Source organism: Leptonotus elevatus, chromosome 8, assembly GCF_054856555.1.
Source record: "Leptonotus elevatus isolate MCC_2025b chromosome 8, RoL_Lele_1.0, whole genome shotgun sequence".
Classification (NCBI taxonomy): domain Eukaryota; kingdom Metazoa; phylum Chordata; class Actinopteri; order Syngnathiformes; family Syngnathidae; genus Leptonotus; species Leptonotus elevatus.
The window spans coordinates 20,869,495-20,883,977 of record NC_141246.1 but is presented as its reverse complement, the minus strand read 5'-3'; the positions used below and the strand labels follow the sequence as shown (position 1 = coordinate 20,883,977).

Below are 14,483 nucleotides of genomic sequence, written 5' to 3'. Positions count from 1 at the left end.
TACACCCAAGAAACGTTTCTCGGCACACGGTCCTATACATTTACAGTATCGAAATTGGAGAACATTGGAGACCGTACTTAGTAGGAACAGCATGATTTATGATGTTTTAAATTTGTTAAGTACAAACAAGAGGACTTCAGACATTTTGCAAGTCGCCATAAATACATGTATAAATTATATGCTTAGGGAGGAGTAAGATGGCCGCCCTGTGGCTTCAGCGACTTACACGGGCGTGTATGGGCTATCCAGCTATATATACAGGTTAGTGATGACGCATATCTGCTACAATCGTTTCCGGCGACGAGAAACGCGCATGCGCGTTGCTCTCGTGTTTGTTTCTATTTTGAAACATCATTTGGTTCATATGCCCTCAAGTCATAATGTATAACAATTGGTATCTATAATACCGATTTACTAACACCAAAAACTAATTTTCATGGTAAATGACGTCAAATAGTGAAATATGTCCTAACTTTTTTGCCGTAGTTACCAAGTCGGAAGTGCCAATGTTTAAGCACGGAAGCTAGAAGAAAAATAATAATATTGGTTATATTGGATTTCGAAGTAGTAGGTTATTATTTTTCGTGGCCGACCCAGACTACTGTTACAATACGCACCAAGAAAGAAGTCACGGTTTGTTCTGTTTGGCATCTGAAAGTAGTCGACAAGATATCAAACTAACGTTAGCTAATTACTGAAAACTGAGGGCTTCATTCAAGTAGATTTTAAGGCGTGAGACTCAGTTGCTGCACCAGCTACTCTTCAGTTTGTGAGTAGGGAATGGCCGACCCACTTGGAACCTTTCAGTCCCAACTTTCCGGGGTTATGGAAACGGTGTTCAAGGCTGCTATGTATGAGATCACCAGACTTGTGGAGGACAGTTTTTTGGAGGAAGTAAAACGCTGCAGGGAGCAGGTTGAGTCATTAAAGAGGAGACTGAAGTGGTCGGAGAGCCGACGCAATGAGATGCGCGACGACGCAGAACTGAGGTGTTCTGACTTCGAAAGACTCGAGATGTACGACGCAGAGAAACTGAAAGGTGATATTCATTCCCACAATTTGCCTCGAATTATCTTGATAGTCTAATTTTAATGTAGTTTAGCTGAACTAGACCTTTTCAAGTTTTAATTGACTGCCATTTTATGTTTAATTGTAAATGGCTGGTCTTGTTTGTTATATTCTTTGCTGAATGTTAATTTTAAACCAAAGAGCCCTTCAAGTCCATGGTCAGTCCAATCCAATTTTTTTTTAATTTTGCCGCAGAACTCAATCTTAAGCAAGAGAATAGACTCCAGGAAGATATAAATTGCCACAAGGGAAGTGATGGACGAACATCAAGTTCTGAAGTGGAGGGTGACCTGAAGGCATCACTGGTAGGTTTAGACAACAGCTTAGGCTAATTGCCTTTGCAAATAGATTTTTATTTTTAGAACTGTTATTTTGTGTATACAGTGGTGATCAAAATAACATAACAAACCCAAGGAAAGAGAAAAATGTTCATATGACATAAAATTACAGATGTGAAATTCATGTCTTAAAAAAAAGATATATATATATATATATATATATAGCATTCCATTTTCCGAACCGATTATTCTTCACAAGGGTCGCGGAGGTGCTGGACCCTATCACTGCCGTCTTTAGGGACTAGGCGGGGTACACCCTGAACCATTTGCCAGCCAATCGCAGGGCACATATAGACTTAACAACCATTCACACCCACAATCACACCTAGGGACAATTTAGACTGTTCGATTACCCACCATGCATGTTTTTTGGAATGTGGGAGCACTGGGAGGAAACTGGAGTACCCAGAGAAAACCCACACAGGCACATTTGATGCATTTTGGAGATATTTCCATCTTTCCTTGGCTTGTTTATATACAATATTACCCATTTTTACCTAGGGTGCCCAAACTTTCAATCCCCACTGTAAATCTCGAACTCTGTATTAATTGGACTTTTTTTAAGCTTATCTCGCCTGTTGTATTACAATGTTTATGCAATCATGTGACATGAGTGTTTTTTCTTTTTGGTAGTCCTCAGATGTGCAAAGACTGCTCAAGGAGGAAGCCCATAACGCCACACCTGACTTAAAAGATTGTGATGGTTTGTAACTTCTTATATTTGGCAAAACACTTTTTTTACATAGCGATATTACTTTTAAGCATTACAAGCAAACTCGTTTCCCTTTGTGCCCATCATTTCATTTGTTGTTTTCTCCTGTTATCAGAGACCGAGTGCTCACATCTGCCAGGACCAAGTAAACAGTCTAGATTCCAGGGATTTCCAAAGTCTCACATAAACTATGAAGCTGGCTTTGACCAAAGGCTGGAATCAACTCACAAAGTTGACGCCAGTGATCAATGTGAACCACTTTTGCAGAACAGGTATGTCGTGAAGGAAAACTTAGGTGGCTTTAAAAAGACTGAATATGATGTCGCTGGCATGCTATGCAATTTGGATGATTTACAAGGATCATCATCACAGCTGAGCAATGACCTGACCTACATGAGCCATTATGAAGGCATTACAGAAGCACTGGAGGAGGCTAAAGGTCAAACTTTCCAAACAGGTGAACAAAGAAATCGCAATGGAACAGTGGGGTCAGCTGCAGGGTCACCCACAAGGACTAACAAAGATTTAATAGAGTTCAACTGTTTACTGATTAATGAGGAAGGATTCATTCAAAACCAAAGCTTGGTGTCCCCTGCACAAGCTTCTACTGATTCCGATGGCAGATTGAGCTTCCAGGACCAAGGCATTCACATTGACACATCTTTGGACTGTCCAGGAGATATTTATGGATCCTCAAATGTATACAATGCGTGTGACACTGCACATGTTGGAGAGCGATTTCAGGTTCAGACAGCAGGAAAAGGAAATAGGAGGCACATTTGTAACCAGTGCCCTCTGTCCTTTCCCGATTCTGACGCTCTTAAGGCTCACAGGCAAACACACAGAGGTATTGGACAAGGGCCACCGTACTTCTGTGAGCATTGTGGAAAAACGTTCACTCAGTCCTGTAACCTCAAAGTCCACCAGAAGATCCATTTCGGGCAAGGGCTTTACCTGTGCAGCCACTGCAGTAGAAGTTTCCTCTCTTCGAAAGACCTGAAATCTCACAAGTGTGGCCAGTCCGGCAACAAACCGTTTGGTTGCACTGTATGTGGTAACAAATTCAGCCGTCTTTGGAATTTGAAGTTGCACCAGAGAATCCACACACAGGAAAAACCTCATCAGTGCACCACATGCAATAAGTGCTTCACACGTGCTGACATATTAAAAGTTCACCAACGTATACATACAGGAGAAAGACCATACAGTTGCAGCGTGTGTGGGCTCACTTTTAAGCGCCTCGATCATTTGAAATCACATCAACGCAAACATTTAACAGATCTGTGAAGTTAGATCAAATTAAAATAATGTGGTATTAAATGTGTTTTGTCTTTTCTTGAATGACATCTGCATCAGGGGTGCTGAAGTTCGGTCATCGAGAGCCCCTATCCAGCCTGTTTTCCATGTTTCTCTCCACTAACACACCTGATTCATGATCAGGGTCGTTATCAGGCTTCTGCAAAGTTTGCTGATTAGCTGATAATTAGATTCAGCTGTGCTGCAGGAGGGAAACATGGAAAACAGGCTGGATAGGGGCTCTCGAGGACCGAACTTCAGCACCCCTGATCTGCATGTTCTCTGGTTGTGTGTGATATTTGTACTCGTCCAATATTTGTACAAAAATAATTTGGGGGGGGGGGAATGTAGCATGGTTTTGTGACTAATGATAATAAATATGTCCCCTGAATATGTCCCCTTCATTTTAAATAAGGGATACATGATTGAAGTAAATGTTTAGTAATTGGAGCTTTTAGGCAATCCCATGAATGCATTGTGCTGATTGGTGGAAAAATATTTTGTATTAATATACAGTAAGTAGAGCAACATATTTTCAGTTTGCAGCATTGAACTGGTGATCTTGTAAGTAAGATACATACTTATGTGACATGCTGTACTTAAACATGGTATTGCAAAAAATGTGTACATACTTTGAAAAACATTAAAATTATAATTTTAAAAGATGTAACCTCCAAATGTAACAGTGTCATTCATGGATCAGTTTGTCCGATGATGCCCATTTTATAAATTATAATGTGTGACCAGAAAAAAATAACCAATCTGGGACTTTTATTTCAATATTTTTAGAGCAACACTAAGGAACCTTCAGTTTATGTAGATTATGGCAATGCCATGTGGACAAAAGCGGTAATATTATGCCTGAAGGAATACCACATTTCCCATGAGGACAAGCGCATTACGTCGTTTTTGAGCTCCCGCCAGTGAGCGTTGACATTCAAATTGACTTCTGTCTTTGTAACAAATGGAGAAAGGGAGAAGTGAAGTATGTCAAAAGCTGTCGGCACATTTGTAGTTTTTTTGTGTGGCAGTATTCCCGCCTTCCTCCTCAAAGTTGCTTCGTGTCAGTAAAATTGATACAGACCCCTCAGGCCATGGCAAAGGTACAATTTAACTAGTTTTAAGTTGATGTTTCATCAAAAGAGTTATGAAAATATTTTATTAAGGTTGAAAAGTTCCTCAGTGGTGCTTTAAAGAAAGGAGCCCATGGGGCCAGCTATCAGGTTTGTACTTAAGAACAACTGTGTTAAAAAAGAAAAGAAAAAAAGAGTTATCCTCTTAGCAATTGGTATAGTGGTCATATTTGAACATCATGTGGTATGACCTGGAATTTAAATTTGTCCAACAAATATATAATTTAATTAACATTTTACTCATATGGCTAGCTAGCTTGTTTTGTTTAGATGGGTAATTAGCCTCATAACTTTGATTTAAGCTGACCAACAATCATCCGGTGCAACCATTGAAGGAAGCTTTCCATGATAGTCGTATGTTCTATAGGTGTTCTAAATTGTAGATAATAGTGACATTGCAGATAACAGTAAATAATAAAGAAAACATATTTTATGTGTTTTATAAAAAAAACTTAACTGTGCTGGGTCTGGTAAATTTTGTATCCACCAATGACCCAATCGGATATACAGCTGGGGTCACCAGACTTTTTGAAGTAGAGCCAGTTATTGGCTAGTAATGAATATTAATACCAGCTTGATACACACTAATGATGTGAAAATACTGATCATGTTCCTAAATGCTCACAGTAAACAAATAAACACATATTTAACAAGATAGAAAACAAATAAACTTAAAAGTGTATTGTGTAAAATACATTTTCCCAAATAATATAATTTATGATAATTATTAATATATATTAAAAGTCCAAAATCTCTAATAATAACCAGCGAGTTGTGCAGTAGTTGGGGTTCACTGTCTTAAGTGAAACGCGTTTTTGTGTATCAATGTCGAAGCGGCCACCGTAGCGCGTCACTGTCTAGCAACAAGAAGCAGGTCGTCTAACTGAAACATTCACCATGTGTTTGTTTTTGTGCTTTAGTTTAATTTGGAACGTTGTGATTACCTGCGGAGAGTTTAAAAGCGTGCGCTATTATGATAACATAAATCGTACATATTCCGCTATTTGTTGGTCAATGGAATGCATTTATTAGCAAAAACTTGCTAAGCGAAGGCAGGCAAGTATCCGCTGTTGCTACGCTGACAGCTCACTCAATAAAGACGAGTCACGAATCAAATGTTGGTGGTCGCCGGTTACATATATAAACTACCCTTCTTTTAACTTAGATACTATTACATACTGTAATTTTGGAACAATTTTTATACAGAACGTACGCTGATTTGCCATCATGTCAGCCTTGGACACCCTCGTTGTCACCTTCCAGGCGCAGCTACTGGACGTGATGGAGACTGTGGTGAAAACGGCCATGTATAAGGTCACACAGCTGGTAGAAGACTGCTTTTTGGATGAAATGAAGCGCAGGAATCAGGAGTTGCAGACCCTGAGGATAAAGTTGGAATACGCTGAAATGAAATTAAATGATCATGGTGCGAAAAAAGATGGCAACATTATTGACATTGCAATTAGTGATAATGACGATGGAAGATCTTCAGAAGAAAGGCTTGGAGAACTGCATGGTGGTGAGAACAGACACAAAACAATACATGGAAATAAGGATTTTGGGGGGGGGGGGGCACATGATTATTGAATGCTTTTATTTTCAGATGTTTTGATGTCCTGTGGTGGGGAAAAAGAAGCTGACTCTGGATGGACGAGCAGCCACATCTGTGAAATAGAATCAGAGGCAGATGGACCCCTATCCAATCTCACCCCAGAGGAGGAGGCACATGTGATTATCACCCAACATAAAATATAATGAAAGGACTGTATGCACAGGGTGTTCCAAAGACGAGACTGAACAACCTCGTTGAGCATCATTATATGCCTGTAGCATTTAAACAACCTCGAGTTGGTACGAATAAAGACTTATCACTTTCACAAGTACCTAATCAAGCTTTTGTAGATTCTTAGTTCCAATGCAGCCCTGCAGATACACATTTGTCCTTGGCAAACACCTGCTCTAGCAGGTCGGCGTTTCCCCCCCCCAGTGTGATAGAAGCAAGCCTTTCACTGCATTGTTTGTTAAGAACACTTCCTGTTTAGAGTAAGCTGCCATGTATAGCATACATTGTACTGCACATTGCAACAATGTGACGGCCATAAAGCTTTTCAACCTGGCGCTGAACTGTAGGCGGTGGCAGAAAAACTTGCCAGGCGTCAATTTTGCAATGCTGCTTCACTGTCAACTGGCAAGCCATTGGCAACAATATGCTTACAAAAACCACAAAGCCTAATCTAGCAAATACTGATCACCTTTCGTCTGTGCAAATGCTTCCCAAAATGCCTTTTGGGGCACCCTTTATATTCATTATAGATCAAACCACCTGGTTTTCTAAGGAGCTTTGTGGTTGTTGAATGAAGAGTGAGGCTAGTGAAATTTAGCAACACGGTTAGAATAATTTTGTGTTTGCCCTTTTTCAGAAAGTTGAACACGCTGATATGATGCCTGCTGTCGATGTGAAGGAAGAAGTCAGTAAGTTTTAACTTTCCTCTGCATGTGGGAGAATGGCGTGTTACCCGGACGGAGAGCATTGTTGATAAGAGTTCTGTCGCATGTAACACATATGTACACACATGTAACTCAGCAGGATGCAGCGCTTCAAATTTAATATTTATTAATAAACATGTCAAACTAACACCTCTCAAAAGAAAACCTTATCTTTTAAGAATATTTGATACAGCTACAGCATCAGTGAGCTTTACTACCAGATTTACCCTGCATGGTTCAAGTGTTTCTATTTGTTTGCTTACATGGCACAATTGAACTGCGTTATGGTATCGTTAATAAGAAAAACAATTCATGCAGTCAGTCGGATATCTGCTTGGAGTCAGGCATCTTCCAAATGTGGACAAAAATCATATATGTGTTTTTGGCTATGGAAGGTTAGAGGGGGGTGCGGAAGGACAATTATCAAAGTTTATGCCCCCTCTATCTCAGCAGAATGCCCCTTCAACATGCACATTAATCTATTAGCAATCAGCTACATACATACCCCAAATACATTTCTGTTAACGGGGGAACATCGGCCCGCCCTCTGCAGGCCCTTGCACCAACGCGAGTGCAGCGTAAAACACATAGATCACATATATCCCGTCGATGAGAGACACTGATTGGTGACATCAAATGCATGCATTAAAAACATCAACTGTAACTTTAACACACTGCAAAAGCATAGAACATTAAATCTGATGTTATTATGGTACGTTTGAAAAATATCAACACACAATAAGTAGGATTTAGAATGGACCTCAGCATACTTGCGGTTTTTAATATTTTTTTAAATATAATGTTGTTTTTTGGAGGGGGGAGGGGCAGCCAACCCCATTTTTACATGGAAAATGCTTAATGTCAGTTTATTCTCACTTTTTTTTCAAGAATCTTTTGACTAAAAACCAAAAAGTTGTGTTTACTTCAGTGCATTTTTAATGGCCGTCAACTATACACGGATTTTAAGCTATGCTGGCCAGCCGAGTCCCTATCATGTATGTACTGTAGCAACTTTGAACAACATTGACCTTGGGAACATTGTGAAGTCTTAAGTTTAACTTACTAACTCTGTAAATGCTATGTGGCATTTAATATTTGTATAGTTTATGTGCGTATTAGTGTTTACTTCTGTTTTGACACTGCTTGTGAAGTTACCTATGTGCAATTTGGCCACTTGTGTATGTGATTTTTTTTTTCATGTGCTCCATCCATAAACACAGCCATATCACTTGAAATGTATGTGTAAATAGAAATGAATGAAATCCACTAAAGGCATTGAATTCTAATTTACACGGCCCTGCATGCAGCCCAACACTTATCAGTAACTTTTTCTTTTAATGAAAATAATTGTTTATCCTTGGTAAACTTAATGAAACTATTTCTCTCCTCCTCAGATGAAGAAGAATCTGATAGAGCATATCCAGGCGATTGCCAGGAAAGCAGCAAAGGTGATGTATTTTTGAAGAATAAGACAGAGAAAGACCTACAGATATCAAATGTATACAACTTTCCTGAAGGCCTGGAGAGCTCGGACATGACAACAGATCTGTTTTTGGAAAGGCACACTGGCTGGACAGGCCTCACGCGACATCATAACAAAGTTGGACCTGACGGGGAGTGTGATCCAGCCAAAAGCTGTTGTTCTTTACAGCAAGCAAAGAATGAGCTGGTAGACTCTGTTGTAGAAGACGATAGGAGTCACGCTAATACAAGCAGAGATCAGCTTTCTACGTCTGAGTCGTCCTCCATGCAAAATCCTGACTCACCAAGCATTCCAATCAAGCAAGAGGTTTTAGCGGCTTCAGATGGTCACGTGAGTAAAAAGGCATTAACCAAGTCAGGAATTTCATCCTTCTCATGTGTGGTAACGCAAAATCCAAATTGCCACAAAAGCGTAATATTGGAAGGAATGAAGCTGCATTCGAAAGATGCCGCATGTGACAGACTGCAGGCTCTTGCGAAACACGTCAGACCACCCTTGAAAAAACCTCCTCCCATACCGTCAAACAGTACTGCGGCATTGTCTCGAACTCACTCTCAGTTCTTACACTTTAATCCAGTGAACAAAATTCCCTCCACATCGAAAGCTACGCCCCCCACGGTCCAGCGAGATCACCTTGCAAACAAACTAACGCTGTGTGTCAACAAAAAAACACAGCCTCCCCCTGCAAACTCCCATCATGGATATCTGTTATCCCATCCCGACTCTCACCCTGTTTTCAGGCACTCCCTGCGCTGTGGCCAGTGTGGGAAATGTTTCCCCCACCCTAGCAACCTGAAGGCCCACCTGCAGACTCACACAGGTGAGAGGCCTTTCTGCTGCCCTTTGTGTGGTCGCAGCTTCACCAAGCTGAGCAATCTTAAAGCCCATCGGAGAGTCCACACTGGAGAGCGACCGTACTGCTGCTTGGCTTGCGGCAAACGCTTCACACAGAAATGTAACTTGAAACGCCATCAGAGGATTCATGTTGATGGATGATGGACAGGCAACAGAAGCAAGAGTTTTTGTGTGCAGAGTATACGTCATCAAGTGTTGTTAAAATGTCATTTATAAAAGAGAGGCCAAATATTTATTCTGTGAATATACCAATCCTGTCATGTCCATATATTTTACTGTACAGTGCTTGGAAAATGTATTGGACCTCCTGTCATAAAGAGACCATCTGGCATCTTGATGTGTTTAATTTATGTGGACTCTTTCAATTTCAGCACTAGCAGGCTGTGTATCTGGTACCCTGGCCTTCAGTGGGTTCAGGATGGAAAAATGCTGATGTTGTCAAAGTGCAGTGCTGGTAGGATGAATTTGAAATCTGGATGGCCAGCAATACTGTTTGTGAAGGCCCTGGGCAAATTAGACTGACGACATGGCAATACATTGAGTAGTCCTTAATTTAGCATCTATGATCCCATTGTAGTATGCTACATGTATCTGAGATAAATAAACCCATTCATTATTCAAATTGCTTTACCTTCGAACATGGAGTCTAACCTTGTTCTCGCCACGAATTCTCCCAAAACGCCCACAAGCGTGAAGCCAGTTCTCGCATAGCACATTCACTCAAATAAACGATAATAGCAAAGGGAAACAGCACCATCTATTGGTAAACTTTCTATACTACAACAGGAATCTATTGGAAAATGCCTGTTCGTCTCGCTGCACACCTTCAATCATACACACTACAGTGACTAACAAAATTGCAGGTGGTGGAGATCTAATGTTTCCAGTGAATGCTCATCTTTTTTTTTTTTCAATTCCTTTGTCCAGGTAAGAAACTCATTAAAAATCTCCTTTCCAAGAGTGACCTGGCCACAGGGGCAATAAAAACACAATCGTTACAACAATTTAAGACAAACCTCAATATATATCAATATGTATAAACAAAATCCTCAACATACTATCAATAAATTAAATGAATTTGCTAAAACTTTAAAAACATTGCCCAATAGTATTTGTTTCATGTTCTTTTACAACAGTCTTGAACTCTCCAAGCGTAATACGTTCAGGCAGGTTCAAATATTTTCATAAGGTATTCCATGTCTTTCCCAACTCTGTCCTTACCTAAGGAACTGATATTTGTAGATTTTTTTTTTAGAGTGCAACCCATAAAACTGTTGTTGATGTAAATAAATACAAAGGTAAGAAGGGAGGAGCCCAATCATATATTTATAGATAAAACAATTTTCTGCTATGCGTTTTGGCTTCAACATCATGTTACTTACTTCCGCATAAAGTGACGGCCTCACTCAGCCCGTTGCATGAAAACAGCACATTACCAAGCCTTTCCTGCCAAGCCATGGGCAAAGAATAAAAATGTCCCCAACTGGTAGATCACAGCGGGGCAAAATTCAGATCAGCTTGCCCACGGACACATTTTCAGAAATAAGCAGCCAACAATTTTTTTTTAATTGATGTTAATTTCACACTTCATATTATGGAGATATGTTTGGTTAGTAGTTTAAGACATTCACAACTTGCTTTGCAGTTGGAACAGAGAACAGTGTGTGGGTGTTTAGTGTTGCTTTAAAAAAAATAGGTGAATAGCCAAAAATATCATTAAAATGCCTAGTTTTACACGAGGCAGGGATTTCTTTCAAAATCCCTGGCAGCACCCCTTGTAGGGCAAACATACTGCCAACTATTCACACTTTTACACCATGACTGACTTTGAACTGAACTGAACCCTGCACAGGAGTCAAGCAGCTGAACCTCATCAGCAATTAGAAAGTCAATCTTGCACCCCATAAATTTACATCATGATGATTGTAAATCGAGATTATTCAATGTGGATGTCATCAGTGCTGATTTTGTTTTGTTTTCAGCCCATCCCTGCGTTTTATTCTTAAGTCTTTTATATTGGATGCTCCAGGATCCCCACCTTTAAAATTTATGAGACAGTTAGAAGGATAAGCAGTGCTTAGAAACAGCTTGGAAAATAGGTCTACTACTTAATTAAATTGAGAGCTCTGAACAAACTTTAAACGCCACACAATTCTGATGTTAAATTTAGTGCTTAACAGGCAATGAATACACAATGAATTGAACTTTGATGTGTTCTTCAAACTTTAATTCCCATTTGTTGGAGGAGCACTGAGCAAACTACAAGTTGAAGTCCTTGGACTTCACCACCTTCATCACTGTTTTTGAAAGATACCCCTTTCCGTAACGTTACAATGACATTTTTTTCTCTTTTCTTTTTGCAATGTTTTGTTTTCTCTTTCTATCTATCTCCTTCTTTCTCCTATCAAAAAATGATAAGAATGAAACCTGGCTAATGCACTTCTTTTATATGCTCAAAGAATAAAATGTAAAAAAGCTACTTGAAATTTGGTTTTATTATGCATGTCAAGTTTTGTACGTGTGTGACTGTGTGATAATAACAACCATGCTAGACTTTTTTTTTTTCTATCTTGCTTTGCCTTCTAGTCTGGCAGCGACTTCAGAAAATCAAATAAGCCATTTTCTGTGTGCACTTTGTAGTGCGCTGTACTACATGTTTTAGGTGAAACAGAACAGAGTTCCTCCTTGAAGTGACAAAACATACCTTTCAGTTAGAATTCAATATATGAAACCATTGATTAACAGCTCCCACTGATATCGTTCATTCATTTCTGAGGCACAAATACCTGTCAAATGTATGTCTTTTTTGGGGATAATACAAAGCTGAGTCAGGCTGACGAAGCTGATTACTGCAAAAAACAAACAATGTCATCAATAAATACACAGCATATATTGGAGTATTAAAATTTCAGAGTTACATTTTTGGGAGTAACTCTTGAAGTGTAAATTTGTAACATTTTCAGAGTTAATTGGTGTTATTTTACAGAGTTGATCACCTAGTGTTAGATTAACTCTGAAGAGATGTAACTAATCTCTGCCTTCGCACCTATCGACGAACGACAAAGAGTAATCGCCACACACTGGTGTAGAATCAACACTGACCAGTGTTGACTAGCATTACATTTCTACTACCATCAGAATTGTTTTAACCCCATCTCAGTATAAAAAACAACACTTTCAAAAGTTGTTTTAACTATATTTAGTGTGGCCCATTATAAACACTTTTGAGGTGTCAAATTTAACTCTGTAGGTGTTGAATTAACACTGCCAATTTTGCAGTGGAGGAACAAATCTCAGTTAAAAAAAATATTTCAAGTACCCATCTACCTTAAAAAAATTAAATAATATAAAAATGACTGCTGGTCCATGTGCACATTTTCTGTCAGGGTAAATGGACATTTACTGGTGCAGAGAGAATGCATGACTCGCAGACCGCATGGGACATCTGGGGTCGACTTTGAGGAGAAACCACACAGAGTTTGGAAATATGTCATATTGACGCATCAGGGTCAGCAGCCCGAGACACAGACTGACCATACTTGACCCATTTTCTCCTGTTGAACTTGAATGTGTCCACACTGTGCAGACAAGCGGGTAGGGAAAATGACCTCGCTTTAAACCTCTTATTTCTTTCTTTCTTTTCAGTGTGAAAGGCAAATTGCACTAGCACCACAGCCTCTGCAGTAATGAGCTATAGTCACTGAGCCAGAATGGGCATATTGGACCCCAAAGTCAGGCCAAATGTGAACACCATTGAAATTCATCTTTATTTTCTAGGACAAAAAAAAGTGGATGTCTTAGTTTATCATGGGATAGAACTTAATGTACAAACACAGTCATTGTAAATAGGGAATGGATGGTATGCTAATTCATGGTCACAATGTCAGCCATTATAATTACATCACCCAGGAGTCAATCCCTACTAGTTTCATCATCAGTTAATCACAAAGTTGACACACTCACAGTTCTGTTTTCGTGCCCAGTGCTAGTGTGGCACGAGGGGTAGTGTAAATCTGTGCAGGGGCGGGCTAGAGTAAGTTTTGGTATTTAAATCATGTTATATTCCCTGCGCCAATATTTAGACATGGTTCCAGCAAGCATGAAGTTTAGTCCACTTTCAGCCACTAAATTGTCAGATTGCTTAAAACAAATGCCCTCATTATGGCAGAATACGATTATGGCGCGGAGAGATGAAACAAATTCCCAAAGAAGCACATCAAGGCTTGTATCAGGACACATGAGGGTGTGCTCATTTTCACGCTTTGTGATTCATGTTTTTCAGGTGTGACCTCTAACCTTTACAAAGTGATTGAATGAGTATTATGTGCATGTAAATATAGTATCCACACTCATTTAGAAAAAAAAAATGCATTTCAATTTAAAAGCTATCAAAATTCCTCCATTCCCTCACTTGGCCCCATCTGCTGTTCAATCTATCTGTCTGTCTGACTTGGGCTATTGCACAGGCAGACCCCAAATCAAAAACAGAATGGCATTAGTGGTTCAGTCAGCTGAGAGATTGCTGGCAAATCCCAAACAGCCATTTGAAAATCTCGACAGTGCTCGATGAGTGCAATGCAAGAAATACTAAAGCAGAGGTGGGTGTATTTACTTTTAAGGGAGCAAGGACGGAGGCCATCAAAAGTTTTACTATTGAAATAAAACATGACTTAAAAAAGGACCTTGAACAGTTTGGGCAGGAGAAATGGGCGAAGAGTGAAAAAACAGTGGACAAGATTTGTTAGCGCACAAAAATAATCAGATTTGGGCACTCAACCACTTATTTTACTAAATGTTCACACACAGCTCAGCCCAAATAATGGAACATCTCATTGTGAGCAACAGAGCTGTCTTATTGTGAGAAAACCAGTAGATACAATAATTCTCATATAAAGCAACAATAATATACACAAAACGGTTATTTGTAGGGGTGTGAATTGCCTCGTACCTGGCGATTCGATTCGCGTCACGAACACCAAGCAGCAAACTGCAAATGGTAGGTTACTGCATAATTATTACAATTAAATAAATAAATGCCAGAGCACATTTACATTGAGAGAATGGGAGCACAGCACCATTGGATCGAGCAGGTGTCATCTGGGTTTCTTTTT

At 39.6% G+C, this 14,483-nt stretch overlaps 2 protein-coding genes across 8 annotated transcripts; both read left to right on the top strand.

Moving 5' to 3' along the window:
• Positions 1-151: 151 nt before the first annotated feature.
• LOC147170169 (uncharacterized) lies at positions 152-3,515 on the top strand. Of its 2 annotated transcripts, XM_086083147.1 has the most exons (5): positions 163-1,039; positions 1,264-1,373; positions 2,040-2,109; positions 2,234-2,390; positions 2,576-2,715. In XM_086083147.1, exons 1-5 carry the CDS (start codon positions 781-783, stop codon positions 2,577-2,579), a joined length of 600 nt encoding a protein of 199 aa, XP_085939273.1. In that variant the 5' UTR covers positions 163-780; the 3' UTR covers positions 2,580-2,715. The 2 variants fall into 2 exon arrangements, with proteins under 2 accessions (XP_085939272.1, XP_085939273.1); XM_086083146.1 differs by having other exon boundaries at positions 152-1,039; positions 2,234-3,515.
• Positions 3,516-4,456: 941 nt separating this feature from the next.
• LOC147170168 (uncharacterized) lies at positions 4,457-9,703 on the top strand. Of its 6 annotated transcripts, none has more exons than XM_086081662.1 (5): positions 4,457-4,517; positions 5,811-6,066; positions 6,151-6,275; positions 6,968-7,019; positions 8,429-9,703. In XM_086081662.1, exons 1-5 carry the CDS (start codon positions 4,509-4,511, stop codon positions 9,511-9,513), a joined length of 1,527 nt encoding a protein of 508 aa, XP_085937788.1. In that variant the 5' UTR covers positions 4,457-4,508; the 3' UTR covers positions 9,514-9,703. The 6 variants fall into 6 exon arrangements, with proteins under 6 accessions (XP_085937788.1, XP_085937789.1, XP_085937787.1 ...); XM_086081663.1 differs by lacking the exon at positions 4,457-4,517 and adding an exon at positions 5,394-5,603; XM_086081661.1 differs by lacking the exon at positions 4,457-4,517 and adding an exon at positions 5,394-5,603 and having other exon boundaries at positions 5,754-6,066.
• Positions 9,704-14,483: the final 4,780 nt, after the last annotated feature.